The 26,355-nt window shown below is 35.1% G+C and overlaps 1 protein-coding gene across 1 annotated transcript; it reads left to right on the forward strand.

The window, feature by feature from the left end:
* LOC129279240 (RCC1 and BTB domain-containing protein 1-like) lies at nt 1-26,195 on the forward strand. The gene is made up of 13 exons (XM_054915334.2): nt 1-89; nt 4,702-5,031; nt 6,382-6,532; nt 7,465-7,555; nt 9,934-10,001; nt 11,667-11,774; nt 13,415-13,557; nt 13,966-14,156; nt 15,200-15,329; nt 17,299-17,352; nt 18,176-18,273; nt 20,827-20,957; nt 22,443-26,195. Exons 2-13 carry the CDS (start codon nt 4,724-4,726, stop codon nt 22,581-22,583), a joined length of 1,614 nt encoding a protein of 537 aa, XP_054771309.2. The 5' UTR covers nt 1-89; nt 4,702-4,723; the 3' UTR covers nt 22,584-26,195.
* The last annotated feature ends 160 nt before the right edge of the window (nt 26,196-26,355 follow it).

The raw sequence follows: 26,355 nt of genomic DNA on the forward strand, positions 1-26,355 counted from the left end.
ACTGTTTGTTTACTTTTTTAGGCAAAACTCTTGAATCGACGATCGAATTTCGCTGAAAATAACATTTGCGGGTGTATTGCTTTGCTCAGGTATGTTGGAATCATTATTGACTGTTGTATTTTATAATTTATTGCCATTTAGTTGCCATTAGCTATTAGTAGAGCCCTCGTTTTCATTGTAATGAATGACATAAAATCGCATAATATTACATTGTTGTAGTTCGGTCCCATTCGCGTGTTATTGTGTGGTGTTTTATTGACTTGTTTGTATTTTTTTTCGTGATGACTCATTCTGTCCAGTAGTAATTGGCTTTGATTGGACTTCCTAGTTTTGCCCCTTTCTGGCAGGGCACTGAAGACTATAGTGATCACAGACGTGTGAAAGGAACTCTGGAACAGGGTGACCAGACATCCTTTATTTCCTTGGATTCTTTTGGAATATCCCGTATTTTGTTCCTTTGGCTTTGTCCCGGCGTTCTGACAATTTAACTTAAAAATTCTAAGTTTTGACAAACTCTTCTCGGGATGCCAAGTAATATTTATTTTTACCGTGTATCAGAATATTGAACAAAATATAATAAACAATACTAAAAAATTTAGTTAAAAAATAAAGGTGAACAATTTTCATCAAATTACCAACAGATGATGGAACAGAATCAACAATAAAATTGATTTGGTTTTTTACTGTAAACTTTTGCAAGTTCTGCGGTGATTTTCTTCCTCCTCAATAATATTGCAAATGAATACAGTGTAGTTAACACACAGGCATGTAGTTTCTCAATGTGCAAACAATCTCACATGATAAACAAGCTCATATGATAAGCAGTTTTTCCACCAAAATAATCACAAAACTGGTGGGAAATTTTTATAATTATATTAATATTATGGATTCTCAGATACTGATTTGGTGATGTAATCGGAGGAGCAAATTATTGAGTTTTCAGCTTTGGTTTTGAATCTTGTTGTGATCAATGGGACGTTGTAATGGGATGAGAGATGCCTGTGAGTGATGCCACAATGTTTCATCTAATTTTTAAGTTTTACAATGTTTCACTTTTGAAATTTTATTCATTTCTAAAACATTTTAGTTTTCTAACAATTCTTAAAATATATATAAAAATAACCAAATATTAATATTTTTGTTAGATGATTGGTTTTTTTGTTTGCTTGAAGTTTGAACTTTTTCCTCTTTCTCTCTTTCTTTCTTTTTTTCTTTCTTTTCTACCCTTTCTTTCTTCATCCTTAATTCTATCCGTCCTGCTTGCTTTTTTTTGCCATCTATCTTTATCTCCAATCTTTCCTAACATTCTTTCCTGAAGTTCCTGAACCTTTCTCTGTTCATTTTTCTTTCTTTCTGTCTCGGGAAATACAAACACGAATTAAATAAGTCTGTAGATTTGTTTAGTGATTATGAACTAGGTAAAATCATTTACCTTCTTTATTACTCTTTGGAGAAATAATAGAATATGCCTGGTGAATTTGAACAAAACAAACAAATCTTGATAATTCACAATAGTTCCATTCAACATTAAGGTTCACCTTTAAAAAATGATTTGGATTCACAAAGATTGCAATGATTCAAACATATGACCTTTGGAATTCGTTGCAATTTCTTTGTAGAAAAGAAAATATATATACAATTTATGATGAACTCCTTTTGAAGTATGATCCTTGATAAACTAATAGCAGTATTAAAGAGTCACATTCGTGATAAATACATACAGGTTAGCAGTCTGTGGATGAATTGATATTATCTTTGAGCTGTTGGCATGACGTCAATCTTGTCAAGCTCATCATGGGCTATGACGTCTTCAAGGGGTGGTCGAATTAACTAACTCGCAGAGCCGAGGAAGATGTCCTCCAGTCATTGATCATGCAGGCATTTTATGAATAGGTAATGGGCATATAATTGTACAATGAAAACAAAGCAGAATACAACAAAATACAAAGTCCGCACAAACTCAACCCATGTGCAACAATTCCATGGGATAATACGTAATGGGACTAACTAAAATTAATTAAAATAGAATAAACAGTTTCTATGTCACTTGAATCCAATTTTCCCCATTATGCTTAAGTGTCCGATATTTGGGCACTTTACTCTATATTAAAATTTTACACATTGATATTCAATAAAAAATAGCAAAATCGCTTGGAAATAATTTAGACTTTTAGATCTATCTTAATTTATCATTATTAGATCAGACTCTCTGAATTTTAATTACATATTAATTTTGTTTATTTATTTCATTTTTTGTCTCGCCTGCATAGCAGAGCGAGACTATAGGCGCCGCTTTTCCGACGGCGGCGGCATCAAATCTTAACCTAAGGTAAAGTTTTTTAAATGACATCATAACTTAGAAAGTATATGGACCTAGTTCATGAAACTTGGGCATAGGGTTAATCAAGTATTAGTAAACATCCTGCTTGAGTTTCAGGTCACATGATCAAGGTCAAAGGTCATTTAGGGTCAATTAACTTGGCCAAGTTGGGGGTATTTGTTGAATTACTATCATAACTTTGAAAATTTATGGATCTAGTTCATGAAACTTGGACATAAGGTTAATCAAGTATTAGTGAACATCCTGCTCGAGTTTCAGGTCACATGACCATGGTCAAAGGTCATTTAAGGTCAATGAACTTTGGCCGTGTTGGGGGTATTTGTTGAATTACCATCCTACATGTAACTCTGAAAGTTTATGGATCTTTTTCATAAAACTTGGGATATAAGAGTAATCAGGTATCACTGAACATCCCCTGTGAGTTTCAGGTCACAAAACCCAGGTCAAAGGTCAGTTAAGGTCAATAAACTTAGGCCATGTTGGGGTAATTGTTGAATTGCCATCATAACTTTGAAAGTTTATGGATAGAGTGAATGAAATGTGGACATGGGTGTAGTTGACAAGTCTTAAGTCACCGTTCAAATGTCATCTATGGTCAATGAATGTGGTATTATGTCATCATATGAATGGTGTTTTTGTGAATGATTATTTTATAGTAGTTTTCAAAGTTAGCACTGCTGCTATATTAAATAACGTAATGCAGGCGAGACTGCCAGAGGTGTTCCACTTGTATTTATTTTTGTTCTCATTTTTTTATTTTGAGGGGGGAGGGGGGGGGGGTTCTTAAAAATGAAAAATAAATAAGCCCATGTGTTTGTGTTGTTGGAAATGGGTGTGTAAGGGAGTGAGGATGTCAAAATACACATGATCAACATACACATACACATCAGCTTCCACTCAAGCAACCCGTGGCCTGTGGCCATCCTTACAAGCTTTTTCTGAAAACGAGTAGGTTGAGTGTGAGGCAAAACACCTTCAGTGTTAGAGTGGTGAGCGACTGGAATTCTTTGCCTGCTGAAGTATAGTCACAGCATCAACAGTCAATCACTTCAAAACAAAACTATACAAGTTTTGGTCTGCATGGCATTATGTTCACGCATGGGAGTATTAGTCACTGCATTGGCACAGCAAAGCACAAATAGCACAGATAGCAATTTATCCAAGCTAGGAAGACAACGTACAGTACAAGATAGACCTGGAAACTTGACCGCAGACACAACTGTATTTTTCCAGTAGATGCAGTATAAAGGCATATGATGGTGTGTTTTAATTTGTCAATAGTTAATGACCTTTATTATAAAAAAAAAAACTGGTAATATTGGGCTCCAAAGTCTATACAATGAAAAGACTGGACTAAATGGCTATTGGACCAGCTGGTTATTAGACAAAATGGCAAGTGGACCATGTGGATATTGGACGAACTGACAGTAGACCGAATGATAGTAGACGAGTCGCTAATTGGAGGAATTGGCATTCGACCAATTGAATTTATAAGCCGTGTGAAGTGCTTCTATTCCAGTCCTGCATAGATCTACATGTAGATTCACCATAGGCAGGGTTTTAACAGAGATCTTATATTATGCTTGCCGGTCACACATTGTACCTCACTAAATATATGAGAGTTGATTTGACACCAGACATCCCAGACATGTGTAACTTGTGTTGTAAAGGGTTAGGGACATCGGACATGCCTAAATCCTGGTACTACATGTATTTTCATTGCTTTAAAAGAAGGACAAAAGTAAGAAGAAAAAAAAAATATGGAAAAAACAGTTGCAAGAGGTACAATTTCAGCATTAGTTTTGTTATCAGATATTGGACAGCTAGGGCACAATTGGTTGCCCAAGGTGCTGTTTATACTCCATACTCATTCGAATCTAGATAAGATTTGCACATGTAGGCATCATAGACAGAATAACGTGAATGCGGTACCTAGATAACTGTTCAATTTTTGTTGATACCCCTTCAAGTTCTCCTATCCAAGAATGATAAGGAACTGGAACAACCTACCCAGCTCAGCTGTAAATACCAAAGGAATGTCCAGTTTTAAAGAGGCTGCTCTCCCTGCCATCAGAATGATGCAGCCTCCTGTTGGATCCCAAATGATTTAAAGTCAATAGATTGGACTTCACTTGCACTCAGCATAGCATGTTTTACTAAATAACAGTCAATTGCTATGTCTATCAATCACTATTTCTGCACTTCATGACACTCCTTCCAGTGGCTCACTTTATTCATCATCCCAGTATACATGTAGCTTCCTGCATGAGGAAGCTGCCTAAGGGATTATTTAATCAAGTATCAAGTTTTGAGGATCATATTCAATCTCTTAGACAACGTTTCTTTTTTTTTTCAAATAGATACTAACAGTCGGACATTCCCATGATGACCAACGTTTACGATGTTGCCAAGTGGCCCATATTTTCTTTACTTGCTGACGATCTTCTGGTGAGCGGCATAAGGCTTGCGTGTGTCTACGGGAGCGCAGGCAACGAGGCCATCTATGTCACCAAGGATGATGAGGTTTTTGCCTTTGGCAACAATCACAATGCGTGTCTTGGCCTCGGTGATGTCCAGTCCAGCTTGGCACCACGGAAGATAGAGTCCCTTTGCAAGAAGGGTGTGAATTCCCTAGCGTTTGGAAGTGGACCGCATGTTGTTGCTGCCACTGAGAATGGGGAGATTTATAGGTAGGTGTCGTTGAACAAGTGGGGAGGGTGTTTCACAAAGATTAAAGTGACATAGGTCGCACTTAAATGCTGACACGTACATGATATGCAACGTGCAATCTTATTGATCAATATGCAACAGTGCACGTCCTCTTGGCATGATATGACCAATACTGTCATGCCTTTTATACAGCACGCAACTAGACATTTAAAGTGCGACTCTTTTAAGTCATATTTGTGAAACACCCCCCAGGACTTGTTTCTATATCTATCATATGTGAGTAACAAAAAAACAACAACCTCACACCTAAAAAATTGATCAAAGTCCTTGCCAAGAACACACATCTATTACAGGTCATATGTGTTTTTCCCAACTAATTTACATTTTCATGTGGTGTATGTTTACACTTAGCTAATCTGGAGGTATGGTATTTGTTTTTGCGATGTTAAACTTTATTTGTGCCGAAGTAAGGTACTTAAATAATGCCGCAATGAATTAATTCAGATGTCCATGAAGTCATAATCCTATGTATGTACAAGAGTCGCAGTAAACCCAATTGCAAAATACAGTTTATGTGAATTAAAACGGGAAATAAAACAATTTAAATACTTGTCAATTCAATCAAGGTAATTTGCTTTAAAAAAATTTTTATGATGAGTTCTTTTCATCAATTTATTATTTCTTACATGTCAGTGGAAGGTGTTTTTTTGTTTATTCACTTGGTATATTGACACCCTAGAGTCACAGTCAAAGGGATGCTGTTTGCTGTTAACTTTTACAACAGAGACCTGCTAAAGGATCACTATTAAGAAATATCAACTTCTTATAAATTTATACAAATCATTCTGTTTTCCAAGACAAATATCGCAGCTAGAATTATGAATCGTTATAGTCGTTTATGAAATTGGATGCAAAGTTTTTTTAGAATAGAGAAAAAACTGATAAATTGATGAGAAAAAAAGTGAATATAAATTCACAAGATCACTAAATATTGGATGAAATTTCATATAAAAATGATAAGGATGCAAATATATCCTCTTCAACAGCAGCAATCATGATTTTTTGCTTTTAAGCAAACTCCCATCATTTGTTGTTTTAGAGATAATCATACACACAATGAAAAGTGTGTAAAATTGTGCCGTGTAACGTCAGTTACCATGAAAATGCCCTTCATCATTATAATCATCATCATCCTCATCATCATGATCATCATCATCACCATCATGATCATGATCATGATATGATGATGATGATGATGATCATCATCATCATCATCATTGCCATCATCACCACCACCGTCACCTTGATAATCCCTGCTATTATTGAAATAATCACCAAACATGGCATGAACCTCTCTCCTTTGTTGATAGCTGGGGTCACAACGGATACTGTCAGCTCGGCAACGGTAGCACAAGCCAAGGACTGGTACCACATCGCATCTCAACCAACCTTGGTACATGTAAGGTCTGTCATATAGCCTGCGGAAGTCACCACAGTCTTGTCCTCACTGTTAAAGGAGAGGTAAAATGTTTCACTTGAACAAAACAACCTTTAAAATAATTTATCTAACTTAATGGATCATCTTTTTCCATGTTTAAATGTTTTAATTAACCACTGGAAGTGGGAAAGAAGGTATATTGCCACAGTTATTGAGTTAGCTATTTCTGCCCCCTGGCATTCAAGTGGTTAATTTCTATTCCTATAATTGTTCATTCTTTGATACTTGAATTGTACGTATTCTTTATGTAATTTTAATTTTACCGCATAAACAATAATAAAAAAAAAAATCAGTTCTTTGCCTCACCTATTTTCAATATAATGATTACTGGTATGTACATGTACATACCCATGACAAAGCATACGTTGCAGTGAAATATAATGTGTTCTATGAGAATTTCTAATCTGTTTTTTAATTTCTATGTATCTGTATTAACTTTATTTTGTATGAAAGACTTTAGGTCTAAAAAGAGAGATTATTCCAGAGTGACTCTGTCAGACCAGTGTAGATAAATTTCAAATTTTTCATACAGTTTGCAAAAATTGTTACAATTTAGGCTACAGTTTTACTTTTTTTGCTGTTCAAATCTATTTTCTGACTGTAAAGCACATTGAGACTGCCTACAGATGAGTATTTGCACATTATTTAGACTTCCTCACTAAATTTAGAGCATTAACACAAAATTGTCATGTTTTCACTTGGATCATCATTTACTGATTCATATATTTTCTGGGTGACCCAACCCTACAAGCATACTGCTTCCATGGGCATCCAATTTTCCTATTTTATATGTATATATAAAACAAAGTATTTTGCATTTATTTTTAATTATGATACGTCATTTGTATAATGTCTCATTTCTATACTTTGTAATGTTTGTATATTCTTGATTTTGCATGTTTTTTAATGGAAAATAAATGAATTCAATAGCTTATACTTAATTGATTTCAAACAGGTGTTTGCCTGGGGTTACAATAACTGTGGTCAGGTTGGTTCTGGTGCCACTGCTAATATCAATACTCCTAGGAAAGTTGCTTCCGTATTGAGTAAGTACAAATTAGAGTTTGGGTTTTTTACAGCTTGGTGCACCCTACATGATGGGTTGCCATTTTGATTTAAAAAAAAAATAGTAGTAGACCATTCCAACCTATAAAATTTGAATGAGAAGTGTACATGAAATAAAAATTCCAGTGTATTGAAAACCAATGCCAATCGCAATGATATCAGCTGTGGCTTGAGGCCTATTTGGATATTATTGAGACTTCAAGGCTTGCAGCAAATTAGAATTCTAATCTCAGTATTTCTAGCATTATGCTGAACTTCAAATAAAATAATTTGACTTCATGGAACTGTCATATTAAAGGACAAGTCCACCCCAACAAAAAGTTGACTTGAATAAAAAGAGAAAAATCCAACAAACATAACACTGAAAATTTCATCAAAATCGGATGTAAAATAAGACAGTAATGATATTTTAAAATTTCGCTTAATTTCACAAAACAGTTATATGCACATCCTGGTCGGTATGCAAATGAGGAGACTGATGACGTCATTTCTTTTATTTTATTATGTGAAATATGAAATATTTTAATTTTCTCTATATTGTCAAGGGAAACAACTATTAATTCCTCCCTGAATATGTGGAATTGGCATTGTTTAATACTATATGGTTCAGTCAAGGTGGTCCTTATTGTCAAATATGTAAAAAATGAAAACAATAAAAAACAAAAGAAATAGTGAGTGACGGACATCATCGACTGACCCAGTTGCATGTCACTGAGTTGTGCATATCACTGTTTTGTGAAAAATAAGCGAAACTTCAAAATGCCATAACTTTTTTATTTTACATCCGATTTTGATGAAATTTTGAGCATTGTTTGTTTGATTTTTCCCTATTTATTCAAATCAACATTTTACTGGGGTGGACTTGACCTTTAAATGCAAAATGTGACTTGTTAATGCATGGTGTCGATGCGATATCTTGTAATATGTGGCAAGCTTGTAGATGTCCGTACATAGAGTTGATGCTTGGAAACCTTTTCTGATTAAGTTTTGTTTTGTGGAGATTGAAGGGATCGTTTCACTTTCTGAGCAGCTGATTTGAAAAATTCTCAAACAAAGACAAAATATGTGTATGAGTGCTTGTATTTGTCCTAAAAAACCCGAAACAGACCACAGTACAGGATGAAAAACTCTAATTTAGACACAAGAAGCAATTTATTAGCCTGATTTTGAGATATATATATATATATATATATATATATTCTGTTGCAATTTTACAACTGATAGATCAATGTTAACTGTAGCAAATCAGCAATCGTGTCGTCCAGTGGTTAGAGCATTGGACTCATAATCGGAAGGTTGTTAGTTCGAATCCCCACTCTGCCATTGACTCCACTTTTGATAAAAAGGCCCAAGAGTAATATCTGTTGTCTATATTGTCAGCCCCTATGACTGATTAACCTAGACGTAAAATGTTTCCTAGGTAATTGGTAATATACCAGCTTGGCGTTTACCAGCAAAAAAATTGCTGTCCTGCCAAGTTCCTACGGTAGTTACCATGAACAGAAACAGCAGTCGATCACTAATTTGCAATTAAACTGCAAGACATATGATTAAGGGACCAAAAATAGACTTGCGATTGATTGCAAGTTTCTTGCAACACCCCACAAGAGTCTGTTTATATGTATACAAAACTCTAAATCAATTGGCACCTGAATGTCTTAATAATACCATCAAATTATACACACCCTCTCGTAATCTTCGTTCAATCACTGACACATGCAGACTTTGCATTCCCTTGTCAAAACTCTCCTCTGCCGAAAAAAACGTTTTGCTGTAGCAGCTGCCAAGACTTGGAATGCTATCCCTCTTTCAATAAGAAATGCTTCCAGTGTTCTTGGCTTCAAATCTTCCCTTAAGACATACCTTTTTCCTCAATAATTCATTTCCCTTTTTATCTTGAATATTGTAGTTGTTAAATTATTATTCATGTTAAATTATTATTCGTACATTGTACGCGCTATGGTACTTTTTGTTTTTAGCGCCTCTAAATATCCATTATTATTATTATAAGACGCATTCAGCATATGCCAAGTTTTCTCAAATTCAAAAAGTCTGTTGGGTGTGTCGACTGCCTTCTCCTACTGTATGCACACAGTATAGCTCCACTGTATAACTTTCTTATTTTACATCCGATTTTGATGAAATTTTCAGTGTTATGCTGATTGGATTTTTCTCTTTTTATTCAAATCAACTTTTTGTTGGAGTGGACTTGTCCTTTAAATCTTATCTTGCCAGATAAATTGCTGCTCTAAGTTTATTGTTTAGTGCAAATTGGTAACAGCACCACATTAAGGATTAATACATGTATGATATGATTTTGAACTAGCATGTAATGAATATGTTTTTGTTGATATGTCAGGTGGAAAACGTGTTGTCTCAATTGCCTGTGGACAGACATCATCCCTAGCTGTTATCGACAGTGGAGAGGTGAGAGAAAAAAAACCAAACATTACTTTCCTCTATAAATAAGCATCATTGTATTGGTTTGAATTCCCTTGGTCAAAGTTTGAATTTTATTTCCACATTTCCAGAAAAGCAAAATATTGACAAATTGTAAGATATGTATATGAAATAAAAACAAGCAGTGTAAATACTGAGATGAGGATTATAATCATGTGAATAAATGATGTTTTAATTACCCCTACCCCCCAAATAAAAAATCCAGAAAGTCATGAGCAAACATAAATTTTTACCTTGCTGTCTCACCTGCATAGCAGTGTGAGACTGTAGGCACTGCTTTTCCTCCGGTGCCAGCGTCAACATCAAATCTTAATAATAATAATAATAATATAGGGTATTTATATTGCGCATATATATCCACCTTGTTAGGTGCTCAAGGCGCTCCTATATTACCCGGCTAAGCTAGGCATTCAGAGCGCACACAGCTTTTTAAGGAATTACTTCCTACCGGTACCCATTTACCTCACCTGGGTTGAGTGCAGCACACTGTGGATCAGTTTCTTGCTGAAGGAAATTACGCCATGGCTGGGATTCGAACCCACGACCCTCTGTTTCAAAGTCCGAAGACTAATCCACTGGGCCACAACGCTCCACACTTAATTGAAGGTTAAGTTTTTGAAATGACAGCATAACTTAGAAAGTATATGGACCTAAGGACCTAAGGTTAATCAAGTAATACTGAACATCCTGCCTGAGTTTCAGGTCACATGACCAAGATCAAAGGTCATTTAAGGTCAATGAACTTTGACCATGTTGGGGGTATTTGTTGAATCACCATCATAACTCTGAAAATGTATTGTTCTAGTTAATAAAACTTGGACATAAGAGTAATCAAGTATCACTGAACGTCCTGTGCGAGTTTCAGGACAAATGACCAAGGTCAAAGGTCATTTAAGGTCAATGAACTTTGGCCATGTGGGGGGGGGTATTTGTTGAGTAACCATCATAACTCTGAAAGTGTATGGATCTAGTTCATCAAACTTGAGGATCTGCGTTTATATGTGACTAGGGTTTTGAGTGATTTCCATATCTTCTGATCATTTCCAAGTGATATTCCTTGGTCTTCAACCTTCTCAGGCCCATATTCACCAATGTGGTTTTGAATCCGTGGATTGAAAACTTGGTTAATGCAGATTTCATCTTTAACTACGTTTATTTCAGCATGTGTATTGAACGCATTAATCACAGGGCGCTATGTAAATTGACGCTTTTTCTCAGGTTAAAGCATTTATGAGGCCACAATTTTTAATAATGAGTCCACTGTTATGTTTGATTTATCCGTACAATGGGCTCATTTATACAATTACTTTAGCACCCTATTGTAAATTCATACATTCATTATTAGATGTTATCTCAATATATGTGCTTAATTGAGAATGAAATCTGCAATAAACTATGGTTTCAACTTTCAAACCACACATTCAAAACTAAAATGTGAATTTTGGCCAATGTCTTGCTTTCCCGCTATGAAAATGAAAAGTATGTTGATACATGCATGTTCATTTCTGTGTATGTTTCAGTTTCAGTTTAGTTTATTTCACTTCCATTTTCTGATAATAAACATATAACAAACATATACATATGTATGAATGTAAATAACAGAATATGTTTCTCTTTGTATATTTCATCAAGGTCTATGGGTGGGGCTACAATGGAAATGGTCAACTTGGTCTTGGGAACAATGTCAATCAACCCAGTCCATGCAAAGTATCTAGTCTGAATAACTTAATCATTGCTCAGGTAAGCAACCACCAATGCTTGTATTCTATTCACAGTAATGATTACTTAGCATTTTACTTGGCTAAGCTATATTCAAATAACTTTAGTATTTCACTTTATCAAGTCAAATATAAGCAAACTACTACTAATTTTATTATTATTATAATAATAATAATTATTATTATTTTTTTTATTATGATTATTATTATCATTATAATAATAATAATTATTATTATTATAATTATAATAATAATAATAATAATAATAATAATAATAATAATAATAATAAAATTAGTAGTAGTTTGCTTATATTTGGCTTGATAAAGTGAAATACTAAAGTTATTTGAATTATTATTATTATTTGTTTTGGCCTGGGAGGAGAAAAGCAAACTGAATCACAATGATCTGCAGGTCTCTCGTCCAGATATAACTGATTGGGGGAATGCAGGTGGACCTCTACACGGGGGTTTCCCCCTACTCTTATACGAATAGTGTAGTGGGTTCTTAACGTGCAAAGGTGGTCCCTCTCCTCTACATGAGGCGTCCAGTTACGTCTTATCTGAGGGACAGTGTTTTCCACTGCAACATAGCCTGCATCTTTGGAATGTTTACACACAACGCAGGCTTCAGTCATCTGCCTGGGGTGGACTCGAACCCATGACCTTCGGTTCTACAGGCAGGCACTTTACCGACTGAGCCAGCTTCGCTCTCAATTAGCCCTGGAATGTTACTTATAAGTAATGATTTTAAAGTTTAACTTGGGTTAAGGTTTAACTTGCACCACGGTCTAACTCTGTGCTAAAATTGCTTCTGTGTTGAAAAATTGAAAAATTCTATTTATATTGTATATCTATTATGTTTACCCTTTTGTTTCATGATGCTTTCACAATGAGGACAAATACTTCAGTTATCATTCCCAGACAATTGTGGACAATTTGAGTGTCACACGAGTTGATAAATTGGATTGTGTACTGTTAGGGATTTGTGCCCCGATTGGCTCTCCATAGTTAAACCACAACTTTAAACCAGGGTTTAATTTAAACACGACTTCAGAATATGGGCCATAAAGTCTAAGCCAAATAAATCGCAATGTATCCATCTGTGTGCACCATGTACATATATGACTAGCGCTGCAAGTCAGGCACCATGATCAGGTTTGGTTCGGTTCGGGGTTTTGGCAATGTATGACTTCATAAATTCAAATTATAAAATAGTTGTATTATTTTAAGCTTCGCGATTGGCCAATACGCGTCACATGACATCCAACTTTTTTTGTGCATGCACGGTAGTGCAAAATGTGCGCAACGAAAATTGACATTGCACGCTCAAGTAGACCAGTGCGGTAGAAGTCCCGGGAGAAGTCAAAGAAAACTGTACTGTAACTTTTCAAGAATTTGTTTCTGTGTTGCTTTTTTATAAAACAAATAATGCACTTGCTCTGTCGTGCGTTAAAGTAAATGCAGAGAAAGCTTGGTTTCTTCAGATGGTGCAGACTGGGCACTTGCCGCCAGCGGTTCGTGCACAGTGTGGCACCTTTCTAAAGAAACCTCGCGTGCTCTGCATTTTCATTAATGCACTCTGCTGCATGCATTATTTGTATAATATTTAATAAATGATTTTTAATTAATTTTTCTCCTGGTCCTCGTGTATATCTCTTCCAGGTCGCATGTGGGTATGCCCATTCCATGGCCCTGTCTGACGAAGGGAATATCTATACTTGGGGTGCTAACTCATATGGTCAGCTTGGAACAGGGAACAAGGCCAATCTCTGTGGGGCTACCAAAATAGGAGAGAGTATAGGAAGGTGAATATTGTATCTATCTAATCTTGATGATATAAAGAAAATAAATCTTATTTACCGGTATATTTACAATTCGTCTAATGCCAATTGTTAACTCGTCTACTATCATTTGGTCTACCATCAGTTCGTCCACTTACCATATGGTCTACTTTCATTTAGTCTAATGCCATTATGTCTAATAAACAGTTGGTCCAATAGCCATTTAGTCCATATACTATACCATTTGGTCTTATTAAACTAAAGTGTTAATTGTGCGAAATGAAGGAAAAGAAAATGGGTATTAGACCAACTGGTTATTAGACGAAATAGTAATAGTTTTGGTTGATCGGATCAATCGCAACTCTTTGTAAGACGGGGCCCCGGAAACCGTTAGATGATGGCCTACTAAGGTCTCTTTCCTCTCTGTATCAGGTTCATAGATATCGCAGCCACCCATTATGCTCATATCTCAGCGGCCATGACGCAGACAGGAAAGATCTATATGTGGGGTCAATGTCGAGGTCAGTCTATCACCTCCCCCATGGAGACTCGTTTTACGTGCCTGGATGACGTCTTTGCGTGCTTCGCTTCTCCTGCTGTCACCTACAGACCACTCACCTTTGGTAAGAAGGAATAATTGATATCTAAGTTTAAAGGTCAAGTCAACCCCAGAAAAAATGTTGATTTGAATAAAGAATAAAGTCAACAAGCATAACACTGAAAATTTCATCAAAATCGGGTGTAAAATAAGAAAGCTATGACATGTTTAAGTTTCACTTTATTTCGCGAAACAGATGTATGCACATCCTGGTCGGTATGCAAATGAGGGGACTGATGACGTCATCCACTCACTATTTCTTTTGTATTTTACTATATGATACATATGAAATATTCTAATTTACTCCTCATTGTCATGAGAAAAAAAATCCCACTTTATTCCTTCCTGAACACATGATATTACCATTGTTTTAACATTTCATGGTTCAGTCAAGTTGGTCCTTACTGTCAAATCTGCAAAAATTAAAATTTTGTATACTTGAAACAATAAAAAACAAAAGAAATAGTGAGGGACTTCATCTTATATCTCATTTGCATGTCAATGAGTTGTGCATATCAATGTTATTTGAATTGTCATAACTTTCTTATTTTACATCCGATTTTTATGAAATTTTCAGCGTTATGCTTCTTTGAATTTTCTCTTTTGATTCAAATCGACCTTTTTCTTGGGTGGATTTGACCTTTAATTTTGATAGGAAATACATGTAGAAGCAATCCTGTAGTGGATATCATATGCCTGAATACTTATTTAGAACAGTTAAATCAAAATAATTCAGACTTGCTTGAAATTATAATCATCTCATTAACAGATGCTTTTTCTGGTGTATCTAACATAGGAAACATCTTATGGGACCACACCATAAACAGACAGGCATTTTTCAGTAATTTTCCCGATCCTCGTTTGCTCATTATTCTGTAATTATACATTTTCCTGAAAAAGGGTTTGGTAGATTTCATTTATTTATAATTTTTTATAATTCTGCGACAAATGTGTTTGATTCTGTGGACATTTTATTTTCTGTTGTTACCAATATTTCACTTCTTTCTTATTTCGTCCCTCATGAGCATCGCATTACCCTAATATCCTATCCTTCCTTTGTCCCTCTAGAAAACTTCATTGGTAGGCGATCTCTTGAGGAGACGTTATCTCTAGCCTTTGATAACCAGGACACGTCGGACTTGAAGTTCTCGGTGGACGGAAAGCACATTCATGTACACAAAGCTCTTCTAAAAATCAGGTGTGTTTATAAATGCATGGGTTTAAAATAGTGTGAAATCGTTGTGACCTAGTGGTTCTGACTCACACCTTGCAAGAGGGTTGTGGGTTTGAATCCCAGAAACGGCTTTAATTTCCTGAAGCAAGAAATTCATCCACATCATGCTTTACTTGCCGTGTACGTCATGGCTTGTGCTCGTCTAGTACTAGTGGTGTCACTCTTTATGTACCCATCAGACACCTAATTGGGGATTTTAAGACCGTGCCATACTGCCTTTTCTTCTATTGCTCCCACGCCTATGGAACTCCCTCCCTTCTTCGCTCCATGAAATTGACAGCATTGAACTCTTCGAACCGTTCCTCAAAACCCACTTATTTCAGCAGATGTGTAGTAATTAGCTTAATTCGATGAGCCTGCACCAATGAATGTTTTTAACAGAAATATGGTGCAATATAAATGCTGTGGATCATCATCATCATCATCATCATCATCGTCACCATCACCATCATCATCATCGTCGTCGTCATCATCATCAGCATCGTTGTCATCATCATCATCATCATCATCATCAGCATTGTCGTCATCATCACCATCATCATCATCACTTGACACAGGTGATGTGAATGGTTACCAGTAGGAAGAATTCCTCAAAAAGCGGTGACCAAGCCAAACTTAGTCGATGTAATCTGCCCAACTTTGGCAAAAGGAAGCAAGTGATACACCAGTCAAATTTGAGTTATGGTTGTTTCTGAAAAAACCTTTGTATGTTGCACGTTCAGGCAAAATTTGGGGAAGAAATGATCGTTCTATGGAAAGATATTGAAGAAAATATGCTGTTAGAGTGCATTGACGCCTATGTAAATGACGAACACACATTGCTCATTTACAGTAAATCATACTTATGTAACTTGCTTCCTTTTGCCAAAGTACAGCAGAAATATAGAAGTGCCTTGGGCAGCTGACAAGGTGAATATGTACAGGTACACTGTACCCAATATAGACATGATGAGTGGTATTCTGATTGCCATGGTTTAGTTAAACCTGGGATAACTTTGATCATATTTTTATGGAGTGCCAGTTGTCAACTTATTCACCAATTAAAAAAAAAGATTATTATCCTGCTGCATTAAGATGTCAAATGATTAATGAGTCGTGAACTGGCAAGAATAGGAAAATACAAAAAATATATAATAAATGGAATTATGAATCATTCGGTACACTATAATTGCCACGAATATGGAAGAAATATTATGAAGCCAGCATTCCGTAGAAGAGTGGTTTAAAATTCTAGTGTAGACTATCAATAAACCTAGTTTTAATGATCTGAATACCAACCAATATGTTATTGCAACCTGAACAAAGCAAGAAATTTATCCATATTGTGCTGCTCTCAACCCAGGTGAAGGGATTCGTAACCCAGCAAGGTCCTTGAATATACTCAGTGCTGGGGAATTGCAGCTTGAGCTAAAGCCTGGGTTAGTGCACCACAGGCTAGACAGACGGTGCTATATTGATGCCTATTATTATTATTATTATTATGTATTATACAAATCTATCTTTTATGTGTTTGTGAACCTGAGAGAGATCAATTTGGATATTAAAGCTATAAAGTTCATGCCCATGTAGATGCATAAAACAATGATTTTATGGGAAAGACTTTGAAATAATGGTCATCATATCATGTTAGATCTATATCTGGTTCATTTGCATAGACCTACATGTAACTGTGTGAAATTATGAAATCTAAGCTGAAAAATGGGCACACCGATGATCACCAACACTAATATGCACATGTGGGACAGTATATCATTATGGCTTGGAAAAGACCAGACACCTGGCTGGAATGCCGTAAATATTTTGTCAGAGTTCCATTCTGGTCGTGATCAGAAGAAGGTTCTATTCGACTTCAGTTTTCAATTTATACTACAACTAACATTTTTGTGTAAGGTAAGTCATAAGATCAATGTTTGATTTGTTTCTTTTTTTTCAGATGTCTTCATTTTAGGAGTATGTTCCAGTCACATTGGGATGAAGATGGCAAAGAGTAAGTGATTTCTTTCATCTTTAGTTTTTCTTTATCAATGAAATATTTGCTGTTATAAAATGAACAGCTGCCCCCAAACCAAAAATCAAATCGCCAGGGGAGGTTCGCTGTGAATAGCGGAAACAATAATTTGGTGTCCAAAAGTGAAAATTAGAAAATTAACTTATCTGAAAGAGTAACTATTTTTCATGAGAGGATATGCAGGCTTCATAACATTATTTTGATGATAAATTGCTTGTCCTATAAATATGTTATGCTTTGGGTATATTTTCAGTCTCCAAAGAAGAGAGTTGTTCATATCACACATCTGGAATATGATGCCAATTAGAGGATCTCAGTTGTATTAGTGTTTTCAATATTCAATCGTTTGTCCAATTTATTTAAACCAGATACAAGCAAATAGCGCCATCTCGAGTCCTCAACTACTCATACCTGGCCAGTTTCCTAACCCATAATGCTAGTGTACATGTAGTCTAGTAATACATGTATAGACCCACTTGAATGATAACATGCTAATTAACTACTCAATACAGTTATACCGCAATAATTATGTTACCCAGTAGCAAAACGATTACTTTTCCTCTCAAAACACATATTAGTTTTTCTGTACAAATACAATTATAGGTCAATTTATTCTGTGTAGTATTAGTAGATATCTGAAAACAAATATTATAAGACTGTATTTATAACCCCCCTCCCCTCCCCCCCCCCCCGTCAATGAGAGACCACACACAGTTCACTCCCCTTTTAACCTTTGCTGACCTTGTCCTTTGATTTTTTATGCTTTCTCAAAATGTACCTTGTTGATTCTCCTTTGTTACAGTGTAATAGAGATAACTCAATTCACCTACCCGGTGTACCATGCATTCTTGGAATATCTCTACACCGACTCAGTCTCGCTACCGCCTCACGATGCCATCGGTAAACTCAAATTGATAATATCCTTAAAGGGGAATCCAACCCAAATAAAAACTTGTTTTTATAAGGAAAAGAAAAATCAGACAAGATGATAGGTGAAAATTTGAACAATATTTGACAAACAACAAGAAAGTTATGAATTTTTAAAAGTTGTAAATATTGGTAATCACTATACCCATGGAGACTTCAAATTGGCCGCATATGGGATGTCATAGTGATGTAAGGCAAGGACTACTCTTCCATGTACTCCAATACATATTATGGCTAAAATGTCATTTATCCCCAAAGTTTTATTTCAAATTATATTTTTCTTTCATGAGGACATAAAACAATATACTACCTGGGTTATATTTAGATTACTGCCCCAGGGGAATGGGTACTTAGGAGAAAACCACAAATCCCTGATAATAAAGTACATGGCCTATGGGAAAGTTGTCCTTGCCCCTTGTCATAATTTACTTACCCAGTTGCCAATTTGAAATCTACATAGTATTAGTGATCTAAAATTTAAATGAGCTATAACTTTCTTGTTGGTTGTCCGATTCCCTTCAAACTTTCACCATTCTGTTTAATTTATTTTTCTCCTTCCCAACACAACATTTTATGGCCAAGGCTGGATTCCCCTTTAACCATAATTTAACTGGGCTATTTCAGACCAGGGGAGCGTTTCATGAAAGGACTTGATCCGACAAGTCCTGTTTTATCCGATAGTTACCAAAGTAACATTGCTTCTCAGCCAATCAGAATCAAGGAAGGTTGTCGCATCTGACAACTTGTCGGATATAAAGTGTTGATGAAACGCTCCCCAGGTTTTTACCAGGGGGAGGTCAGTTTGACCCAACTTCAGATCTTGGCCGCTGATGGCGTTATCGCTATGAAAGATGTGCACTCACATAGAGATGGATGTAAACTTCAAGACTGTATAGTGAAATTTCAAAAAGATTTATTGCTTATAATTTTTACGTAATTGATTATGCAAATTAGTGTATGAAATTATGTATTTGTGTTTTGCTCATTTTAAATGGCTAGTGGAATGCTAATTTTGGGTGAAAATATTGATTTTGACATTTTCAACAAATATTCACCAAAGAAAATTGCTGAAACAGAAGTAATTTCCTATGTTTTATTGTTTTGTGAATTTCTTTGGTATTTTGGGTGTTCGTTCACTTACAAAATGTTGTGTCACTTCGGATCCGCGTACCTGGGGGTTGCAAAGTTGGTCTCAAGAGATGCGCAAGACTTGAATGTAAGAAGTCAGTTTGAACCCCCCACTTATATAAGGGTTAAAGGAAAAAGATTTAGAGATAAAATTGATTCTATTCATTTAATATTTATTCAATTCCACCAAAACATACAAATATTATACAATTGTAGCAGAAATTGCAAAATTGAGCAATTATCAATATAAATATAAGATTACAATAATTGTGATATGAATAGCCTAAGATACAAAAATACAAACTGGTATTAGATTTGGGCAGTCTTTAAAATCCAGATTTCATTGGCAAGAAAACCACCCTTTAAAAACATAAAGTATTTTGCATCAGAACTAAGAAAATCTATCCAGACTGTATTTTAAATATAATTGTGAACATAATCTTGTCGTGGATGGTAATAATAATCATAATTATAATGATAATGATAATAATAACAGCATATTTACCGAGGGTAGCCCTTTCAGTTCTGGAAACTGTTGTCCTAGCGGGCCCTGCAGGTGTTAAAAACAGATGTTTTGTGGAAGTTTATTCTATGAGAATGGCCCAGCATATTGAAATGATCAATGAATTATGAGATTTTGGTAAAGCAAGTAAAGATGAGCAAGCATTCTATAGGTTCCAAGAGGGATAGTATGGATTTATCCAATCAAATCTGGAGACATTTGATATAGCGCCTTTTCCTTTCGGTTACAAAGTGCTGTGCACACACTACTCCATGTTGGGCCACTGAAACAATAATTGAACACCTCAGAATGGTCAGCTTATATTATCAATATGGTAAGGCAAGTAAAGATGAGCAAATAGTCTATAGGTTCCGAGAGGGCTAGTTATTATACAAATAATGCACGTAAGTACGTGCATACAGGGCCAAATAATGAACGATGTGCGAGAAGAGCCAATGGATATACTGCACCGAGGACGAGGTCCGCAGGACCGAGTGCGGTATATCTATTTGGCGAGTGGAGCACAGAGTTCATTATTTAGGTTCTCTATGCACAAGAATGTGTTTATTGTTTGTTTTGTACACCCCCTCCCACCCATGTTACTGAGTTGCCCCGATTGCTAAATTGTGAACTTTATTCAAGATAATTCTAGATAATTCCAGAACTCGCACTGTCCTTCCTGCACTCTGACGTCAGAGTGCAGGATAGTGCATTTTGGATGCAATAGTGCAATTCGCTGAATATCATGTGATCCCATTTGGACCAATCAGATTACAGAACATTCTTGGGAGTTGTATAACAAGCTTGTTTTTAGGGGTAGCTCAAAAGATATGAAACCAATTGACATGTACATGTAATGCCTCCTAATATATAATTTTCTATCTTTCTGTGTGTAGGTCTGTTAGATCTTGCCAATTCCTACTGTGAAACGCATTTAAAGAAGCAGTGTGAACGCATCATCAAGCAAGGTATCAATGTGGACAATGCTGCACTGTTGCTAGAAGCTGCCATTAGATATGAAGCAAAGGTAATATTATTCTCTATTCATTCTCTAATCTATACAATCCTCATTTTGAATCATGTCTGCCCTTTGTCTTCTATAAGCCAAAGTTGGTAGCTTCTTCTTCTTCCAGGGTAAGTGCTGCTTCAAGGTGATGAAGATAAATGCACTGGTATTGTGTGTGTATGTGTGGAACTTTTCACATACTGTTATTTCATAATATATACAGCTAGAGCTTGTTCTTGTAGTGCAGGTGTGAATATGTACATGTGAAAGTAAAAACTATTCTATTAGTTCTTTTCTATTTAACTTCATGAAATCAGAATAAGTGTAAAATTACTGTACAATTAAACTTATTAAAAAATGAATAGAATTCTGTTGGAAATGAATACGACCCAAAATATTTTATTTGCAAAGTTCTTTACAAGATTTACCTGAAAGTTAGCTTCTAAAATGAAATAGGTCAAATGAAAATAAGTAAAAACTATTCTACAGTGCGTATCAATAAAAAGTTTACACTTTGAAAAAGGTGTGGGAATTAAAAAATATACAACGTGTGGATAATATTTTCACATACAATCATGGGTTTGGGTCTCATCTATCCAATTAAAGTAAAAGTTTTGACAGAATGTTAAACTTGAGTGAGCACTGTCCATTTCTGTAAAGCTCGCAGAAATCTGTTTGCGCAGAAGTGATCATTTTCAAGCTGTGTTAAAGGGAAAGGGCGAAATCAAACTTAATGTGCGAAATATTTCTCTTACATTTCCCTTGCACTTTTAGTCAATTGAAATAAAATGGATTCATTCAAGCATTTTGTAACACTTTTGCCACCCAAATTGAAATTTCAACACTTAGTAAGCACAACCTTTACTACCCTTTTTGTGCCAGCTGGATCTGAGGATATTACTGAATCTGAACAAAAGTTTATATCAGACATCTCCAGCATTTTTTCACTAAGTTTTTATCATTGGGGTGGGGCGCAATGCACTCTTCGAAGAGTTTTGGGCATGGAAACAAGTTAAAAAAGGGTAAATATATCTTCAAATCAATTTTAATAGCTAAATTCCACGTGTTCTTCATGATTAAGGTCTACTTTTATTCGCATAACTATTTCAAAGTTCTGCGCAAATCATTTTTCACTAACTTTTCAAAAGTTAGTGGTGCTCACTCAAGCGGAAATATTTTTCGACAGTTACATCGTCATTTGCTTAAATGGATCTGTACCAATGTGTAAGTGTGGAAAAATCTTCAGGATATTACATATGTATGATTTTACAGGATTTTTTCTAAGTGTAAACTTTTTTTTTATACACACTGTATTAGTTCATTTTTTTAACTTCATGAAATCAGAATAAGTGTAAAGTTACAATTAAACTTATTAAAAAAAATAAAAGAATTCTGTTGGAAATGAATACCACCAAAAATATTTATTTTCAAAGTTCTTTACAAGATTTCCCTGAAGTGAGCTTCTCAACTGAAATAGGTCTAATGATAATGTTGTTCACTCCCCAGGACCTTCAGGCCTTCTGTTTCAAGTTTGCGGTGAACCATCTGACGGCAGTGGTAAAGACTGAAGCCTTCAACAATCTGGATGGAACCTACTTGAAGGATTTCATTCGACAGGCTGCGGACTGGGGAGCATTTAAGTATTGACCATGAATGAGTGGTAGGCTATGAATCTACCACATGTGAACAGGTGCATTGTTTGATAGGCAGGAAAAACTGCTTTAAAGTTGACATCATAAACTGAAATTGATATTTTTTTTCTTTGTAGTTGCATTCCATTTACAAATTCGTAAAAGTGAAAATAAAATAGCTCAATGTCATGATTAAATGGTGTGTTTTATAATACATGGGGGTAAGTAGCGGTTACACTTCGTAATTCCGAAGGTTCGTAATTCCGAAACACGAAAATTGCCTATACCTCGATGTTCGTTAATCCGAAAACGTAAAAGGGTTCGTTAATCCAAATATTTGTGGCGTTATTCCGAAGGTTCGATAATCCGAAAACGAAATAAGGTTCGTTAATCCGAAAACGAAATAAGGTTTGTTGTTCCGAAGGTTCGTTAATCCGAAAACGAAATAAGGTTCGTTGTTCCGAAGGTTCGTTAGTCCGAAAACAAAATAAGGCTCGTTAGTCATTAGTTTTCGGGCTAACGAACCTTCGTAATTACGAACCTCATTTCGTTTTCGGACTAACGAACCCTCGGAATTACGAACCTCATTTTGTTTTCGGACTAACGAACCTTCGGAATTACGAACCTTCGGAAATACGAACCTTCGGAATAACGAACATTAGGAATATCCGAACCTTCGGAATAACGAAGCTTCGGAATTACAAATGTATGCGGTAATTAGCGCCCTTATTGTGATGTCACTCATTCACGGTGATGTTTGAAGGTTTGCATGGTGGTATGAGCAATTGCGGAAGAGGTTTAGGTACATCATGTGTAAAGTCTAGGAATGACTGAGATAAGAAAAGTGGATAGAAATGGAGATGAAATGGAGATTAGAAAGTAGAGTATTCTTTTCAAAATGAGTATAGTCCTTAAAAGGACTGTAAACCAGAAGGAGTGGAAAGCTGAGTAGGGGGCAGGCTTGAGTAGGTGAGAGAAGGCTGGCTTGAGTCGGTGAATTGAGTAGTAGCAGGAGCGGGAGAGTAGACTTGATGTTTCGGGCAGGTTGACTGAGACGGACAATCTACTCTCCTGCTCCTGCTACTACTCATTTTGCCGACTCAAGCCAGCCTTCCCTCACCTACTCAAGCCTGCCTACTACTCAGCTCCGGATGACAAAGCAATGCGATGAAGGGGCATGACACACTCATTTGTTTGATATCAAATTCGTCATTATAGCACAAATATTTTATAAGATACAGTAAATTTCATAATGTTTGGCAAGTGTTAACCTTTTCTTGAATTTCTTGGGTGTATGTCAACTTCTGGCCTCAATTGATTGGAGGAGCATCTCATCTGTCATGTCACAAAATTCAAACTTTAAAAATTAATGATTATTTATCATTCATAACTCTGTTTTTCTTGGAGGGATTAGCTTATTGTCATGGTGAACTTGCTTCCATTAATTATCCACAACCTATTGTAAAAAACAAAAAAAAAACACCCCCCCCCCTTGTTAAATTTAATTTTGTTAATTGTATGATTTCCAGCAGTAGGTTATGGGAAAAGAAGTCTTGTGGATGATATCCTTACTGCTGAATTGTGGGAAAAAATCTGGAACACAATTAAGTGCAATACTCCATTTAGGGTGCTGAGAGTTTGAGGCTACTTTTAAAAATTTGTCTAACCAACAAATTTGATTAAATCTCGATTATAATATATAGATGTTACGTTGGACCAAGATTTTGAGAAGAAATATGGCTTTTTTCTACTTCTGTCACTATTTATTTAAAGGCATTTGTGTATTCCTCTGTATTCTCTATATAAAGTAGTGATTATTTATTGTTGATAATATTTTATGTTTCAATACTATACAGTGTTGATCATATGAAATATTACTAGGATATCTTCAAATAGGTTTGAAAGTTTCTTTGTGGAAAGAAATATTTTGAAATGAAGTATAACATCCTTTTTTGGCTCGTTAAAAACGAGACAATGGATGTAACATCATTCATTTATACATAAGAGTATATTTTCAAGTTCAAGTTTTATTTTTATTTCCATTATAAACATTATAAACAAATACAAATCAAACATACATCATTGATATAAACAAATACAAATTGAATATGATAAAAATGATTACAAATCAACTACAACTTCCAAAACAGCAAAAAAGTTTTTTAAAAATCTTATGGAAATGGAATTTTGATAGTCTAGAAAGAATCCTAGTTGATGTACATTGTAGATGGGATCTTCATCATACTAAATTAATAAATGTATAGTTACCCCAAAGTTAGATATTTGATTTGACTTTGAGAGATATCATACAGACACTTAGGCCAATCCATTGATTTGCATAAGTTTTGAATGTGATTGATTTCACAATAAGATTAGCATTTTATATTTTCTTATAGCAATTTAAGGTCATTTCGACATCTACCGTTTCTCTGTCGGGAACACTGCATGAATGTATAAACCATATTTATCCTACCAAATGCACTGTTAAACATCTTTATGGATAAGTGAATATATTATAGGAATATATTTTGACTTGAGTCCTGAGATTGTGGTACTATGTTTTCTACTTTTTGTATGTATGTTTTGATTTGTTATATTTTCAGAAAATGTATCCAATATGTAAAAGGTTGCGTTTGTATGTTTTGTATCATAAGAGGTATTTATCATTCCACGATTATTATGAAAAAATTCGAGGCATTGTCATGATTTGCAGCATTTTATTTCATTCCTTTTGATTTGAAATCATTTTGGTATAAAGAGATCATGGAATTATGTATGGGTATTATTTTTGGACTGGTAGCTACACTGAATTTAGAAACCTATTTTTTTTTTATTTGTTTGCAGTAATTTCAAAAGTATTGATCATCTTCCGCCATTAATTGTGTGTTGTGTATTTTATGTAATAGCGCCACCTTGTGTCGCTCTGGCTTGTTCTGCTTTTGAAACCTGCTAATGCTGCTCTCCGTTTTGTTGATGTTAATTTGTCTAGACTTTCAAAATAATTTTGTAAAAATAAAAGTGAGTTTTATTTTTTTCTTCAGAACAACAGAAGTTTGATATTAAATGAAATTTATGTGCCTTACTGATTGAAATTTTCAGAAAATCCATGTGTATCTGTAAAGAAAAGAATGCATTCTTCCTAGTGATTTGACAAAACTAGAATACCTTTCCTAAACAATATGTTAAAGGTAAAAGACAGTAGTTGCAAGAAACAATAATTTCATGAGAAAGTCTTTTAAATCAAGGTTAATTGTCAAAATATTATCATACATCTAGATCTGGTATATTTAAGTAAACTTATCTTTGTAAAATCATGAAATTTTAGCTCAAATTCAATTATTCTGATGATCACTAACACAGAAAAGCGTATGTGGGACGGTGTATTAATATTGCTTCGAAAAATACCCGACATTTAATGGAATTCCTTGCTTATCTTGCTCATTTCTCAGCAATTACGCATTTTCTTCCAGAGCCAATTGGCACATATTTTTTATTCGTACATGTACATACATACACTTTGGTTGTAATTTCATTGGATTCTGTTCAAACTCATTTTGAGATCATTACCACAACTGGTATTTATCTTTAAAGTGTATGGTAGTAAATAAAATTATTATTATGAGAAGTACATGTACAGTACTATGATTTATAGTTAATTAGTGACTGGAATACTGGTACAGAGTAATCTAAATCCTTAACCATCATATTATTTTTATATCATGCCTTCTTTTTACCAGATTTTGAAATTATTCAAGATTCTTATTTTTGAAGGAAGTTTTATTTTGACA

Source organism: Lytechinus pictus, chromosome 16 (assembly GCF_037042905.1).
Source record: "Lytechinus pictus isolate F3 Inbred chromosome 16, Lp3.0, whole genome shotgun sequence".
In the NCBI taxonomy this organism is placed as follows: Eukaryota; Metazoa; Echinodermata; class Echinoidea; order Temnopleuroida; family Toxopneustidae; genus Lytechinus; species Lytechinus pictus.